At 47.3% G+C, this 15,546-nt stretch overlaps 1 protein-coding gene across 6 annotated transcripts in view; it reads right to left on the bottom strand.

The window, feature by feature from the left end:
- Positions 1 to 310: 310 nt before the first annotated feature.
- The window catches only part of SEPTIN8 (septin 8), a 37,550-nt gene continuing 22,314 nt past the window's right edge, over positions 311 to 15,546 (bottom strand). For 3 of the 6 annotated variants that reach the window (XM_038186387.2, XM_072023154.1, XM_072023155.1), the window contains exons 7-10: positions 15,176 to 15,344; positions 14,805 to 14,937; positions 13,890 to 14,080; positions 8,614 to 11,587 (exon numbers count right to left, since the gene is read on the bottom strand). In XM_038186387.2, the coding sequence (XP_038042315.1) occupies positions 11,584 to 11,587; positions 13,890 to 14,080; positions 14,805 to 14,937; positions 15,176 to 15,344 (497 nt within the window). In that variant the 3' untranslated portion in view covers positions 8,614 to 11,583. Of the gene's footprint in view, positions 1,732 to 5,538; positions 7,199 to 8,613; positions 11,588 to 13,889; positions 14,081 to 14,804; positions 14,938 to 15,175; positions 15,345 to 15,546 lie in introns of those variants that run through there. The other 3 variants (XM_027468063.3, XM_038186385.2, XM_038186386.2) reach the window with 2 other exon arrangements.

Raw genomic sequence — 15,546 nt, 5'->3', positions numbered from 1 at the left:
TATCCTCTGCTGTAGCGAAATGCTTATCGTAGCCTTTCTAAGATGTATTGTGGCGAGGTTATTCGTTTCCCCTCAGCTAAAAAGGAGAAGCTGAGTCAATGACCACAGGAAACCAGACAACTACAAAAGGCTCTGTAAAACAGGAAGCCTCCTCCTAGATTGTCAGGGGAGCAAAGCTAACGAGACCGGTCCTCATTTATTGTGAGATACCTCAGGAGAGTGCTCTCCTGAACGAGGGGTCTGCGTAGCACTTTGGGACGGGTACAGAGTTGTTAGAGCCCTTCACAACACAGAGAAATGCACACAGCACTGTGTAGGAAGGTGCCTTCTTTATTTTTATTTTTTTTACAGGTAATACCATCGGTGAAGATGCTCGCAGTGCAGAGTGGTTGTAAACGCTCTCCAGCTGAGATCTTGAGAATGGAAAGAATTATACTAGATAAGCTTCACTGGGATCTTTACACGGCAACACCAATGGATTTCTTAAACATTGTAAGCACTAAGTTTTGCTTTTTTTTTGTTTAAAGAAACAGCTTATCAAATAATACTAGAAAACACGGATGCACGCACGTACACACCCACACATCCTTCCCACGACGCTTTGCAAACTGCCAGCTCTTAGCTACCTGCAAGCCTTTTGACAAATGCTACAATGATTTATTATTTTTTTAAATTAACTGCTATTTAAAACCTCTCATTTTGCTCAAAAAATTTACTCCCATCTTTAAAGGACAACTAAAATGGACATTAAAAAGATTCTCATAAAGCACAACTATACGCCATTTTTATTTTTTTTTAAATACACACTGCAAAAATATTTCTAACTATTTCCGTTCTATTAATACTGTACATAGAAAGCTGTCAGTTTTGCTACATTTCACACACAGGTTTTTCTTAAACCATTTCCCTTTTCATCCCACTGATAACTCACCCTTGTTTTACGCAATTACACCACCCCAATCTGGCACTTAGTTCACATTGCAGTTACTAAATATTTGATAGAAACGATTAAACTTTGTCTTCAAGAAACGATCATGTGCTAGTAAGGCAAAAATCATGTCATACAAACATCCTGGATCCCTTTTATAAGGTTATGTGCAAATATTAAGCCATCTTAGGCTGCTGATTGTAAAAACTGCCTTTCTTAGGTGCTTGTTTCCTCAGTAAATTCAGAGTACATTGTTTGTTATTGGTTTTACTCTACTCATATCTGCTGGTCTGAACTGAATCTCCAAGATAGCAATCTGGATAACATAGAAACTTCAGAAATTGTTAGGAAACACAGACCTTTTACATTCATTATAAGCTCAAAAACAGTTCAGTGGTTGGCAAGTACAAACACAAAACACAAAAAAAAAAAAAAAAAAGGGTGGGGATGGGGGGAAACCCTCTTGGATTCCTGATACGAGATGAAATTAGTCTGTACGTTTGGTCGGTAACATACGAAAACATACAAAGTTCACTGACCTCTGCTTTTTTTTTATATATATATATATTTTTTTTTCTTCTCTCCAGTTCCATGCCATGGTGATGTCCAACTGGCCCCATCTACTAAATGGGCAGCCTCAGACGAATCCTTCCCGCCACGTTGCGTTCTTGACCAAACAGCTACAGCACTGTATGGCGTGCCACCAACTAGTGCAGTTTAAGGGCTCCACATTGGCCTTGGTGATCATCACCTTAGAGCTGGAGAGGCTGACTCCTGACTGGTTTCCTGTTATTACTGATCTGCTAAAGAAAGCACAGGTAGGAATCAAAATGGCCTTTGGTTGCAACTCTCAATGCCAGGCCACCAATAAATAAATAAATAAATAAAGTGCAGGCGTGTTTACCACCCACATTGCACTTCAGCAGATTTCTGAGAAGCCTGTGTCCATGTTCTGGCTTTGCTAGTGCCAACACAAGAAGGAATGAAACCGTTAAGGGCTGGGGCCTTCCCTTTGGCAGGGAGAGGAGGTTTCCAAAAGAGCTCGGCCCCAGATAGCTCCCTGCTTCCTGGCCAAGGAGATTCTCCCATCCTGGGAGGGGCTGAAAGCTCCTACAAGCTGCCCACGCGCTGTGTCCTCAGCTTCCCACTGAAGATGGTGAGAACTTCTAAAAGCAGTTACCTTGCTTTTAAAATCTAACCAATGTAGCTTCTAATGATACATACAAAGGGCAAGCTCTGTTTTTTTTGAAACTTTTCTCCAGCTTCCTAGAACACCTGCTTTTTAAGAGGGTAGGCTTAGAAGGCAAATGTTCCAGGTCGGCAGCTTACCATCAACTCATTTTGTCACTTTGAAATAAGTAGCCGTCTGCTGTCCCTGCTGGACCTCACAGCCTCCTAACTAGAGGGAGCACTCACCCACCTGTTGTGTAGAGGTTCAGGAGCTCCTGGTTAAATGTTTTGCATCAGGCTCAGTATGCATATTGCTTACGTGCATCTGTTGAGGTGTCCAATACAGCCTGTCCCTGCCCTCCTCCTAATTACAGGCACAGAAACAGTGGCCAGAGTAGAAAATAATTTATGATGAACTTACCAAAAAAAATCTGTCTTTACAGGTTACCAGTACTGAATTCATCCACTGCAAAGAGTTCGTGGATCGAGAGCTAACACGTTTGCAGCCATCCAACACCATTTATATTTTTTATCCCGTCACTCAAGCCATCCAGGGCCATCCCGAGGCAAGCTTAGCCTACCCTTACCCTTCTGGATTGAAACATTCCCAGCAGGCAAGGTTGAAGGTGGCTGTAAGGCAGCCAGTTCCAGCAGCTTTCACATCTACTCCAGCCCAAATTCCTGATGACGCCATGGAGACAGATGAATACTATGATGGATTCAGCCAGCTGTACAGTGAGGATGGGGGAGCGGATGGTGGGAGGGGGCACGTGGGCGGCTTCTGCCCTCAGCTGAGGCCTGGAGAAGGAAGCTCCCCCTGTCCTCCCCTACAGGCACCTGAAAGGGACTAGTGGAGACTGTCCTGCCTTGGAAGCAGCGCCTGTGGGACCAGTAGGTCCCAGCAAACAGACCAACAGACACAACAGAGTAAGAGCACTCCTGTGTCCTTCAGAGGATAACGACAAAACGGTGTTATTTTCCTATTTATGCATTTTCTAGCAGTGTTTGCTACCCCTCATTTTTTAACATCATGTAAATACAGAAAGCTGGGGAGGGGAGGGATCGGTCACAATCCCACAACTCAGGGATCAGCTTGGCAGAAGGCTATGAGCTACACCAGAGAGCACCGCATGCCTCAGTTTATTTTTTAAGATTGCTGTGATTAAGTGTGAGAGATGAGACATTTATTTCTTCCAGCACACTCCATCATTCTTATTGGAGCTAACGTGACTTGCCCATGGCAGAGCCAAACAGGAGCTGCTTTCAAGGAAGGGGGAGCTCCCACTGCTGGCTCTGTAAGAGCAGTCCTCAGGTAGGACCAAGGTTTTGATTTAACAGTGAAAAGGCTGTGAGCCAAGCCATTTAATTTTTTATTTTTTAAGTCCTTACCCTGAATCCAAGGGTTCTGAGATCCGTGCTCCTTCCTGGGTGAGCCGTTAAAGGCCCCCTCCAAGTTCCTGGGAGCTGTGGGAGATCAATTCTTGGCTGCAGACAGCACTGCCCAGCTTGTGCCATCCAGGCTGTTTTTTTTTTCCTGTCTTACCAGACTGGACAATGGAAAATGCCTTCAACTAATTCCTTACCACTACCAGCATAGTTTTTGTTAACTGTTAATCGCTATAGCAAAGCAGTTTTACAATCTACAAAGGTCAGTTCAAGCTTCTCTTGCACTTTTAAAAATGGCCTTACACGTTCCTTCAAAATACGTTTGTTGTTTTTTGTTTTTTTTTTAAAGGTGTTTTAAACACCAGGGCCAGCATTTTCAGGTGCTAGTTGTACTAGTTAGAAGTTAAAACCCAGACAGTACTGTATGAGTAACAATACCTGCAAGTCTGTCGCAGAGCAGGAAAGGCTTTCATGGAGCCCAGCACAGGCTACGTGCTGAGCAGGTGTCTCAGTGATACTGGATAAATAAATGGGGAGCAAGGGTAAGAAAGGAGCAAGGAAATCCTTACACTGCTTGGCAGCAGCGCTCACCAGTGCAGCAAGAAATTTCCTGGCCTTCCTTCCTTGGCTCATCTTCTTACCTGGTAGGAGAGAAAGTCCCGGACTGCGAGCTTTGCAGGCGTGGCATCCTGAGCAGCTCTGATAACAGATAAAGCTTTCCAAAGTCTTACATTGAGATTTTGCCAGAGCTGGTACTGAGGAAAGAATCAGCCTCGTATTTGTGCAGGGAGAAAGTCAAGCTTTTCTTCTGAAACCGCAAAGGAAGCAGTGCCCAAGCAAGTCAAAGCTACCACACTGAGTGCCGGGGGATGCCCCAGGAGCAGGGCTCAGCACTCCTCCCCACACCTGACCCGTTTACAAGGTGTCCTGCAGCTGGGAGCTGGGCAGTGGCGTGCTTGTGATGCGTTATTTATTAATCCTACCAAATCCCACAGGGAAGGTTTTTCTCTCTGTGGTAGGGCTCTTTCCTCCCGCGGTGTGGCACCTTCCTTTTCTATCAAACTGTGACTTGACTGCCCGACTTTCTGAAGGAGGCAAGTTGCCTTTTGTAGTTTACTTTAAATAAAATATAATCTTGGTCTGCGTGTTCTCGGCGTGCTCCGTGAAGAGGCCAGCAAAAAGGCAATGCCCTCAGCAGCCCCTGCAGGAAGCTGGGCTGCATGTCTGCTTCCCGTCTCTAGTTCTGCTTTTCCTCCCATCCCTTTTTCTACCTTATCTCAAGCATCTTCACCAGCTGCATTAACCAATGGAAATAGTAGCAGAAAAATTCTGCACGCAGTAATCAACGTGCTCTACCTTCATACCACAACAGCTCCTATCTGTTTTTCACCCCAGCTTTGAGCCTACATACGTAGTTTCTCACCCATATGCTGGATAACACCTTACAAACCAACAGAACTGCTCTTCAAAACCCCCACAGTGCCATCTGAGCCACATTCCAGAGTGCACGTTAATGGGGAGTTCAATCTAAAAAGCTGAAGCCCATGCTGAGAGGCCCAGCACAGTCCTGTGTTCCCAGTTGGGGTGCAGGATGACAAACTGGACTGGGAGCAGTGCAGCTGGAGGCTGCTTCTCTCTGGTAGCACAGGGCCTGCCCACACCTCTCCCAGTGCTGAGTTAGGATAAAGGAACCAACAGAACAGAAGGAGCATTTTGGCCAGCTGTTTCACAGACCGTGACTATCTCCTGTCTCTGCCTGTCTGCTCGGATTGCCGTTGCGTGCACATCACAGCCACAGGTCGTTCCCTCCCCCAGGCTTGTGTTACCTGCAGCTGGGCTCCCCCCACGGCCCCGCAGTCATTCTGCTGCCCCATTCTGGCAGAACACACTGGATTCAGCCAGCACGGCTGACAAACACCCGATGTGCTGAGGGCCAGTTTTGTGGGGTTTGTTTGGGGAATGCTCAGTCCTTGTAAACAAGAGAACATTTACACAGCACTTCCAAAGAGCTCTTAGGGTGAATTCCCTTGACCTGGCAGAAGGGCTGTTTTCTCCCCCCTCCCTGGGGTGTGAGCACAGCCCAGCTGCCTGCCTGGGCTCTGCGTTTTGGAAACACGGCAAGCTACAGGAGGATCTCTTCCCCTCGCCTACCATCACCCTGCAGCGATCACCACCAGGGAGAAAACGAACCTAAAGCAACCTCACTATGACTGCAGAGGCCCCAGCAGCTCCCAGAGTGAGGTGGACACAGCGCTGTGCTGGCTCCTTCCCACCTGTGCCAGGCATGAACGCCTTTCCTTGCCCTTCAGAGGAGCTGTGGGCAGCAGGGATGGCCTCTCTCTGCTGTGAGTTTGAAAAAAGATTTTTTTAAAAAAATGAAAAGAAAACGCAACGCAAAAACTTGCATGGTGCAGATCAGGGGAGCAGCTGAAGATTTCAAGTGTGCCTAACAACAGACTTGGGTGATTTTCTTTCCAGAATTCAGAGATGCCCCGTGGGCTCGGCCGTTACCTCCAGCCGTGGCACAGGGGGCTGCTGGCAGTACGAGCACATCCAGCACACACGGGACAAGGGGGTTAACAGAGGGAAGCTGGAACGACCGCGAGGATTGTGAATTTGGACAAAGCACTGTGTTCTTCCAGTGAATATAATTAGCGTACAAAACGCGTTTAACAGATGTTTGTTAAACATGTCAGTTCTATTTTTATTAAACCCAACTTTGGTACAAGCAGGTCATTCCTGAGATTCATTTACAGGTTTGTTTAAAATGAAGGTAAACTAGGGCCTTGCCCTGTTCCTTTGAGAAGTTAGCCTGGGACACAAACACCAAGAGCTTTTTTTAAACAAGTTATTTATGTAAGGGGAAGTCGGTCTGCTATAAATGCAGAACATAAAGCCTGGAATGCCGAGACTCCAGCTTTAAAGCATTTCCCCTCTGTTACCGAATTATTTAGTTGTCCTTTAGGATGTTTCTGCTCTTACCCAGCACGTCCCAGCAGGAGCTGCAGGAGTCCGGGCTGGCCAGGCAGGAGCGCCGGTAACCGAAGTAAGGCCAAGGGCACAGGGGGCTTTGGAGAGGGGTTAATTGTGAGGCACATGGGTTACAGCCCTAGGAAAACTGAACAAATTGAGGCTTGGGGATTTAGGTTGTAAAGCCTGTAAGTCTACAGGAAAAAAAGCTACACGGAAGAGTTATTGCTAAGGAACACCAGAGCCCGGCTGAAGCGTTAAGGGCGTTAGGAGGTTCTCAGGTTACGGCCCAAAACCAGACCGAGGAGAGGAACGAATGAAAATCCCATTACAGTGGCAGCTCAAGCAGCAAGCTGAAAACTTGTCTCGGACTAACCCGACCTCGTTCCCCTTCCCTTGGGAAGTTTAGTCACAGTGTTAAGTGCCTCGTCCAGGCTCTCACCCCGAGATTAGTGTTTTGGTTTCAGTGCAAGCCATGCATCAGCCTTAATTAGTAATTTATCTTTTGGCAAGTACCTCAGATTTTGCCTTGATCAAGAAACCTGATCAAGCAAACTTTTCCCAATCAGAAGACACAGAGCATCTTAGTCCTTGCTATATAATCTCTTCTGTGCAATATAAGGCAAGCTTAAAGGTGAAAGCACCAATTAATTTCTTCTGCATGAGATGTTTTGGCCTTAATAAATCTTCTAATTAACATGTCTTCCTGTTGTTATGGAGCACGCAGTGGGAAGACTAAAAAAGCTACAGAAAGAACAAAAGAGAATCAATGTTTAAGTTTCAGTTATTTACAGGAGGCAGAGACAGCACGAACAGGTCAAAGTACAAACCTCACGCAGCCGCCTGGGAGCGTGCAGGGCCGGGTACGCAGGAGATGGTGGGACTGAAACCACCACAACCTGGAGAAGCTCCCATGGCTGCTGAGGTTGTGTTTGGGACTGGTTTGAACTTTTAACGAGGGCAGGCTGCCGACACAGCACCTGAGATGCCCCATCCTATGCACCTCTTCTCTGGCCTCCTAGAAGGTTTTCCTTTAAGAAGTACTGGGATGGGTAAGTTTGTGAAATGTTTCATACAAACCAGTCGGCATCAGCTGCAGAGTCCCCATTTCAGGCTCATCCTTCAACAGCTCAAGAGACCCAAGTGACACGACCCTAACACAGCCCCAGCTCCGCTCCTGGTCAGCGCCCTGCAGGTACAAGCACGGGGCCTGGTGCTGGTGTGAGCAGCCCGGCCCTATACAACAGCGGGATGCAAACAGGCTGCACAGAGGGAGCAGACTGCCCACTGCCCTTTCAGCAAGCTGCATGTTAGATGCAGAAAGCACAGGGCTCTGACACGAACCAGTCCCTGCTGCAGCACGGTACGTATTCATGTTTCTACAGCAATTTCGGAAGCAGCCAGCAGCACCGACTTGGTTTAGTTCCTGAAATCTGGGGTGCAGAAAAAGCTTCAGTCGGAAACACCACTTCAGCAACACCGTGCATCAGCCAAGCTCCGCTTTTTGGTTTTGTCCCAGGTGCAGCACTGCCCTCAGCCCAGTAGCGAATAAAACCCAAAGACACACAGAAAACTGAACACAGCTTCACAGAGAGCAATGCCCCGCAGAGCTGACACCAAGAACAGAGCTTCAAGCAACAATTTCATCAGCAGTCCCTGAAAAGAGAAACCCGAAGTGAAGCTGTGCACTTTTTTTGGCCGTGATGTGGCTAAAATAACGTGGTAAGATGCATTTTTTCCAGAAAAAGCACACCGCTCTGGTTTGTATGAAGAGGAAGTACCACTCAGACACTGCCACTGTCCATTTCTGCTCCTTTGTCATCCTACCCTTGAATCAGCTGTTTGGGCATTGTTTCAGCAGTGGAACTGCCGTAAATCTCCCCTCTCAGTCACAAGATCCCACAGAGAAGCACTAACGAGCTTTAAGGCAGCTTTTGCCTGAACAGGGATGGAGTTTGGATTAATGCCTTAGAATCCCTCCACAAATTACAGATGTCCTTTTCTGCATTTCATATGATGTAGAAGTAAATTCTATTTTTGAGTGTTCCCAATATTCAGAAGATACACTGGGTTCTGGGTAAGCTTTGCACTGTTATGCATTGTTACTTCAACTAGGTAACACAGGAAATCCACCGCTAAATAAATGACACCACAAAAACTCAAAATACATGTGAGATTTAATAAAAGAAAAAAAAAAAGTACAAAGTGAGTGGAAAGAACTGAAAGTCAAAAAAAAACCCCAACACATTCAGAATGACAAAGCAAACGGATGCAGCGCGTCAGAAGCCTGCTAAACCCGCAGGGACACAGCCCCAGAGCTCTTCAGACTTGCTCTGAGCTAAACGCCCCTTCTGCACCCTGCGGGGAGCTCACCACAATCAGACACGAAGCCTGCAAAAACTTAAAGCCCCTAAAAACACATTTTAAATTAGAAAGCAGACAATATACATGATGGTCAATGTTTAAATGACAAAAAAAAAGAGACAGTTTTCCCATTAATACCAACCTTTTACAGATAAATGAGTGACACGGCTGAAAGATGTGTAACTGAACAGCTTCAGTCACTTCTGAGAGGCTTTGCTTTCACTTCTAGCCTACAAGAGGTAAATCTTCAGACTGGAGGGAGCTTAGCATCACAATGTGTTTGTAGCTCGTTAAATAAAAATAAGATACAGAACTACCCTACATACCACATATGCAAGTCTTGTCTCAGTCAAGAAGGAAGAATCAAGTCCTAGAGAATAAAAAAACTGAGTTCTGTGGGGAAGAGTTTGATGTTGATTGCTCCGAAGAGTTGATTGACCCTGATGAAGTCGAGGCCGACAAATAACTACAAGAAATAGGAACATCCAGCCCAAAGGAAAGTCAACGTATATATAATAATAATAATAATTAAAATATTGTTACATACATTCTGAATGTCTTCTTCAGAAACAGCTGGGAATTTCTCCACAATGCCCATGGGTTTGAAGGTTTATACTCTTTTATTGCTATCATCATTATTCTCAACTATCTGTTATTCTAGGAAAAAAGAATCGATCTCTGTTGAGCCAGGGCAGAAAGAAGTCATTTGCATAGATCTTGTTGGCTGCAGCATGAGATCAGGACAAAAATATCGACTGGACAAGCAGTGGTGAGGCAGCTGGTTGCATACACACTAGTGTCAGTTGGAGCTTTCCTCCAGCCGTCGGTAGCATCGGCCTCGAGAAGCACAGCAGTTAACCAACCAGTTAACCACCCAGCCCTGCTTACTCAGGCAATTAGTGCACCAGAGTTTCTCTCGTCAGTAATAATCAAAATCATGCCCCTAATTTGTTACATGATTGGATTTCAGTCAATTGTCAGCCAGCGTTGTCTTCCTGTACGTAACAACGGGCTGCGTCCCTCGCACGGCTCCCTTAGAGAAGGGCACGTTAGCCCTCCGAACAGTTCAAAGTTACTCTTTAAAATCCATCTGACTTAGAGGCACAGCCTTATCAATTACACGTTCAGCTTTCAGCAGACTCCTAGGAAGTGCACACAACTTCTCCTCTTTGCAGGTATGTTCCCACAGGTACCTGTGAAGTTCTCGTGAGGTTCTTGCACACAAGCACCAAGTAACATTGGCGTCGTTTTCAGTACATCTATGTAAGAGGCCAATGTCCATGTGAAAACTTAACACCTGAGCATGTATTTGGGGGAAAAAAAGCTGCTGTAATGGGATAAGGAAGCTAAAGAACCTCATCCAGCAGGATGCTGCCTTCCATCAGACCTGCAAAGGCTGCGAGGCCATGCCCCCACCTGCAAGGGAAGGAATGTGCTAACTGCTTCGCTTACAGACAAGTCTTTAAGAAAATATAATAATAATAAGGGAAATCCTTTACCATTAATAACCAAAAAATGCACGCACTCACAACTAACACCTAGCCAGCCAGTGTTTTTTAAACTCTGAAGACACTACATGGGGGCTAATATAAAATATTTGTTTTCTCTTACTCTGTTGCCTGATGGAATTGGGTCCAACTATTTTTCCATGACAACAGAGCTAGTCAGTCTCTCCTCGGTTATTGTCCTGCTTTATTACAAAGTGGTTTGAGTGGAATAAAATAATATTGATCCGAATTATTCCTCTAAGCTCAGTTACCCAGGAAAACAAGGCTGGGATTTCTATGCATGGGAGGGGGGTAAAGGGAAGCACCTCTAGGAGGAAGGGAGCTTATCAGCATAAATACGGTGCAGAAATCGTGATCGGGGGATTCTCCTGATTAGGAACATGTCTATGGCTTTTCTTATTTATTTATTTTTAAACAACCTAAAAGGAAAGATGACTGCTTAGTTTTTTACACAACGGTAAAATGTGCTGGTAAATGACACGTGAAGAGCTGCATGAAGCCTGTAGTTCCACAGCATAAAACCACCACCTTACGGAAATCCTTTCTATATAGAAGTTCTACTTTAGCAGTAAAGAAAATTCAAAACATTGTCCCATGAGTTTATTAACCACTCTCTCTCTCTATATATATATATATTATAAATGATGAAGAAAATATTTAGAGAAATTCGGACTTAAAATACATAATTATGGGATTAAGGGTTGGTTACTTGGACTAAGATTCCCAGGGCAGAAATTCTGAGCACTGGGTTTTTCGCCCATTCTAAACTGACTCAAATCCAGATTTTGTTAGAAAAATAAACGTTTCAGCACTCTTCATACCACTTCTCACATCTATGCATGTGCAGAGGAAGGCATACGAGGGAGAAAGGGCTCAAGCAGTCACCTTAGCCAATACAAAGTATTAAAACTCTAGAAAGCAAGCATTGAGCTGCTGGGTAAGCTGAGTTCAGACACAGTTACGGTCATTTTATGCACGGCTGCTCAGTCGCTAGGTTTAGAACCAAGCACCTTGCCTCAGGGATTAGTTGTCTTTGTTTAAAAAAAATGTACATGGTAAAGTTACTTCCTTGAACCTACTGATAACTCTGCACAGATAACAGCAAGTCGTTACACTGCAACCACCGGAGATGCTCATTTTCTCTTTCACTTTGGTCCACGCACACAATGTTATGAGAAGGGTCACAAGGTGGGGAACTCAAGCAACTTAACACATGAAAGCACCAAGTCCACTCTTGGCCTGAAAGTCTGTGTGTGATTAACTGAAAGAAACAAAACATAAAAAGAAGCATGAATTAAAATTATGAAAATTAATCCAAAGCAAAACGTAGCAAAACGTTTAAAAAAAAATAAAAGAAGAGAGAAGGCCAAACACTGCTGTGGCATCCGAGGGCTCGCAGAACAGAGCGAGCACTGACACAATGCTCACAAAGCGCGATCTGTTCAGCAGCTGCCTGCACAAAGCGGCGCAGCACAGACACTTTTTTTCCTCTCCGCACCTGCAATTCCTCCCTCTCCAATTTTCATTAAACCCCGTGTTAAAATATGACACATAAGAGGCTCAACCAGCTCTCCTAACACCAAGACACGAAGAAATCCCCCCGGAGACCCTTACCTTCATTCCCACTCCCTCATTTCCAGCTCTTAACAGGGCACTGATGAATTGGAGGGGGCTGACACCCCTGCTGCCCGAGGACAGCCCCGCACCAGCCCCAGCAGCTCGGCTCCTGGCTCACTGAAGCCGCAGGCAGAGCCTGACCCGTGCCGCTCAGCCCCCATCCTGCCTGCCACAGCTCCACAAGTCCCAGCTGTCCCCGAGGCTGATTTGGTTGAAACAAATTCCCTAAGCCAGCCGGCAGAGACACGAATGCTGCTTGTCGGGGAGCGTAAGGACCACACTGATGTGTGAGCTCCCCGGTGAGCTTCCCCAGACGAAGGATGATCTGCTTAGAGGGGTCACTGACAAGGCAAGGCACAGGGGAGCAGCCTTGCCTACAAGTTTCCATTTCAGTATTTCATCGCCCTGCTTGAGCAGAGACCCCCACCTGCCCTATTTGGAACCAGCTCACAGGGTCATTTAAAAAAAAAAAAAAAAGAAGAAAAAGAAAACCCTGATGAATCGTTTGCTCCCTGTACTGCGTTGGCTCTGCTCCTGCTGACAGTGCCACCCTGTACACCCGGCCGGCCTCTGATCCCTGGCACCACACAGAAAAGGGAGGGTTTGGAGAAGGGAGAGCTTGGAAAAGGGAGGGTTTGGAGCAGTGCCTGCAGGTGGGCTGCCCCACAGGAAGCCTATTTGTGGCACAGACGGCGGCAGCGGGCAGGAAGCGGCTGCGTTGGACTTGTCCTGAGCACGTTGCCAGGCCTGGGGAAGGTTTGTTTTTAACCCCGACACATTTACGCTGGGAGCAAATATGTTGAATTGCACGGGCTGTTATCTTCCTTCCGAGGGAACAAATTAGCAGCACGTCAGCAGGCAGAACAAGCTCTGCTAGCGCTGCAGCACGTGGCACAGGAGTGACAGCATGGGAGCTCAGCAGCAACGTGAAGCCAGGCGCTGTGCTGCCAAGTTTAAGGTCTCTGGGAGTAGTTAACACCCAGGCTCTCTTCTCATCATTAAAAGGCTCAGAAGGCACTGCCGTTTGCCTGGTCTGGATGTGACAGCATGCAACTCAGACACCAGAGCTCCTTCACACCAGAGGAATTAATAAAAAGTGCTGGAACAACAGAATGACCACCTTGCACAGCAGCTTACCTCGTTTTGTTCCTTGAAGACTGGCTTGAATGTAAGCAGGACCACCACCAACCCTTCTTTTTGGAAGCTTGTTCACCCCACTGCTGCTCTACCATTATACCACCAGGCAGCTGAGAGAGCATTATTTTTATACTCTTTCTCCACACTCCTGCTGGCTTCAGCAATGTCAATTAACTTGCAGCAAGCTAAGATAAGAACTCTGCCTTCAGGGGAAGAGAGCTTTCTCAGCGATTCAGCACAAGCAGAACCGTGTCTGGGAGCCCTGTCTCACACAGAGCCCTAACGACTTTCCAGTGCTGCTTCAGCCCAGGATGCTGTTTTCCTTTTTGCAGCTCTGCCCCTGAACATCAGTGGCACTCTACAAAGAGGGCCCCAACCTTACAGACCTCAGCAAGGTGCTGCAGGATGGACACCACACCTGTAAGACATTAAACTGCCAACACTGTCCCCACTTCTCTCTTGGGGAGGAGACGCAGCTGATTTCCAGCCTCTATGTCTCCAGGAACAAACCATTCCCATGACTGCCTGCAGTGGCTGTCACAGAGGCGAAGCCAATCCTTTAGAGAATGACCCCAAACCTTTAGAGAATGGCCCCGAACTGAGGAGCCCACCTGCAGCCAGCAGGGCTTCCCCAGGGCAGGGCCGGGGCACAGCAGGCCCCCGTCTTTCCTTTGCTTTAGGCAGTTAGAAGGATGGGAATTGGGTTCCAAAACCCCCTTTTCCCTGTCAGTAATTGTCAAAACGTTAGTCTGAACACACCCACAGCCTTCCCAGCGGCAGAGGAGAAAGACTGAAGCTTGGTCACTTACTTCTTCTTGTCTTTGTCCTTCCTCAGCGGCTGCTGTGAGGTAGCCTGCAAGGACTGGGACTGCAAGGTTTCCACCGCTACTTTCCGCCTGTTGAAGGCATTCATCTCCTCTTCCAGCTCCCTCCTCTTCTCCTCCACCTTCCTTTTCTCCTCCTGGTGTATCCTTTTCAAGTGCTCAAACTTCTCGTGCAGCTGGCAGGAGACAAGTGCCCTGAGCATCACACCCAGCACAACTCAGCCCCGCTCCCAGGAGCCGTCACCCCACATCCCACTGCTCCCCAGCACCACAGAGACCTGCCCAGCTGGTGGGGACAGGGCACTCAGTGCCTCTCAGCTGAAGACAAATTCTGCTTTGCCTGACCCCACACATCAAGCAAAGAGAAAGAGCGAGATCTGGATAAGGTCACAGAGGATCTCAGCTCAGCCTGCAGCCCTGCCGCAGGGCTGAGGAGACTGTGGGCTCTCTCATTCCTCACCCCTTTGAAGATGATTCATTTATTTCCTCTCCAGTGGTGCCAGTTCCCAGGGCCTCACACTGACCCTTGGGACTCCTGCCCAACTGCCCCATTTGCTCTGCTGTCCAGTGAGCCTCCACAGGTTAAGCCTACCTGCCCTAAACGCTCACCGAAATGCTCTGCGCCACCCTTCACTCCCCAAACAGCCACCCAGCCTCCTGCACGCTGCACAGACAGGGGAGATTCCTGTTTCTGAGGCACCTAAACCAGTCAGGTTGTTTTGAAAACATTACTCAGCATCCCCTCCCCTAGGTGGGGGAAGGTGTGTGTGATTCTGTGCTGTGGCTGATGAGGTCTACTCAAGCCCTGCATGTGCTTTCCAGGATTCATACACTGCCGAGACCCAGATCCTGTGGCTGACTGTATTTTGGGCTCCTTTTGCAGGTTTTTGGCACACCCACCTCTCTCTCCTTCTCCTTCAGCTCTGCCTCCGTCTCCTTGACTTTGTTAACAAACATTTGTCTCATTTCTTCCTCTTTCTTCTGGAGCTCACCCAAGAATTCTTTTCTTTTGGTCTCATATGTTTCTTGTAGGCTGGGTAAGAAAGCAAACGAAATCCAGACTCTGGACACCAACGACTTAGGGATGGGGAAAACGCGTGCCTGTCTGCTTCACTTAAAGACAATCAGGCAGGGAAGGGAACACCAAAGCCAGCTGCAAAGTTCAAACCCAGTGCTAGTATTCTGCAGCCCAGCACTGCAGGTAGCACCCACAGACCTCCCCTTTTCTTGGGGCTGCCAGTACCCGAGCGTGGCTCTGCAGTGCCGCTCACCTGAAGGGCTGGCTGTCCGGGTCCGTGTCCTTGAAGCCCATCTCCTCCAGTTTGCACCTCCTGTACAGCTCGTAGTGGCGGGTGTGGGTCTGCTCCCGGAGATCCTCCATGTTGACTCGAATCAGCATTTCTCGCAGCTTCACGAAGTCGCAGTGGCTTTCATTCTCAACTGGTTAAAGCAAGGCGAGAAGTCAGCAGAACGCACGAGAGGGAGAAGCACAACCACATGCACAGCCCAACCCCACCGATTCCCCTCCCACAGACCTCTACTTGTCATCCCATGCTGGGTAACCAACTTTTGGGATGCAGGGACTCTTTTTGGCCATACCAGACTGGGTGGGAATTTCAGCAGAGCTTAGAAAATGTATTTG

Source organism: Anas platyrhynchos, chromosome 14, assembly GCF_047663525.1.
Source record: "Anas platyrhynchos isolate ZD024472 breed Pekin duck chromosome 14, IASCAAS_PekinDuck_T2T, whole genome shotgun sequence".
Taxonomy (NCBI): domain Eukaryota; kingdom Metazoa; phylum Chordata; class Aves; order Anseriformes; family Anatidae; genus Anas; species Anas platyrhynchos.
Note: the sequence above shows the minus strand (reverse complement) of the source record. Positions and strands in the feature narration are given on the sequence as shown.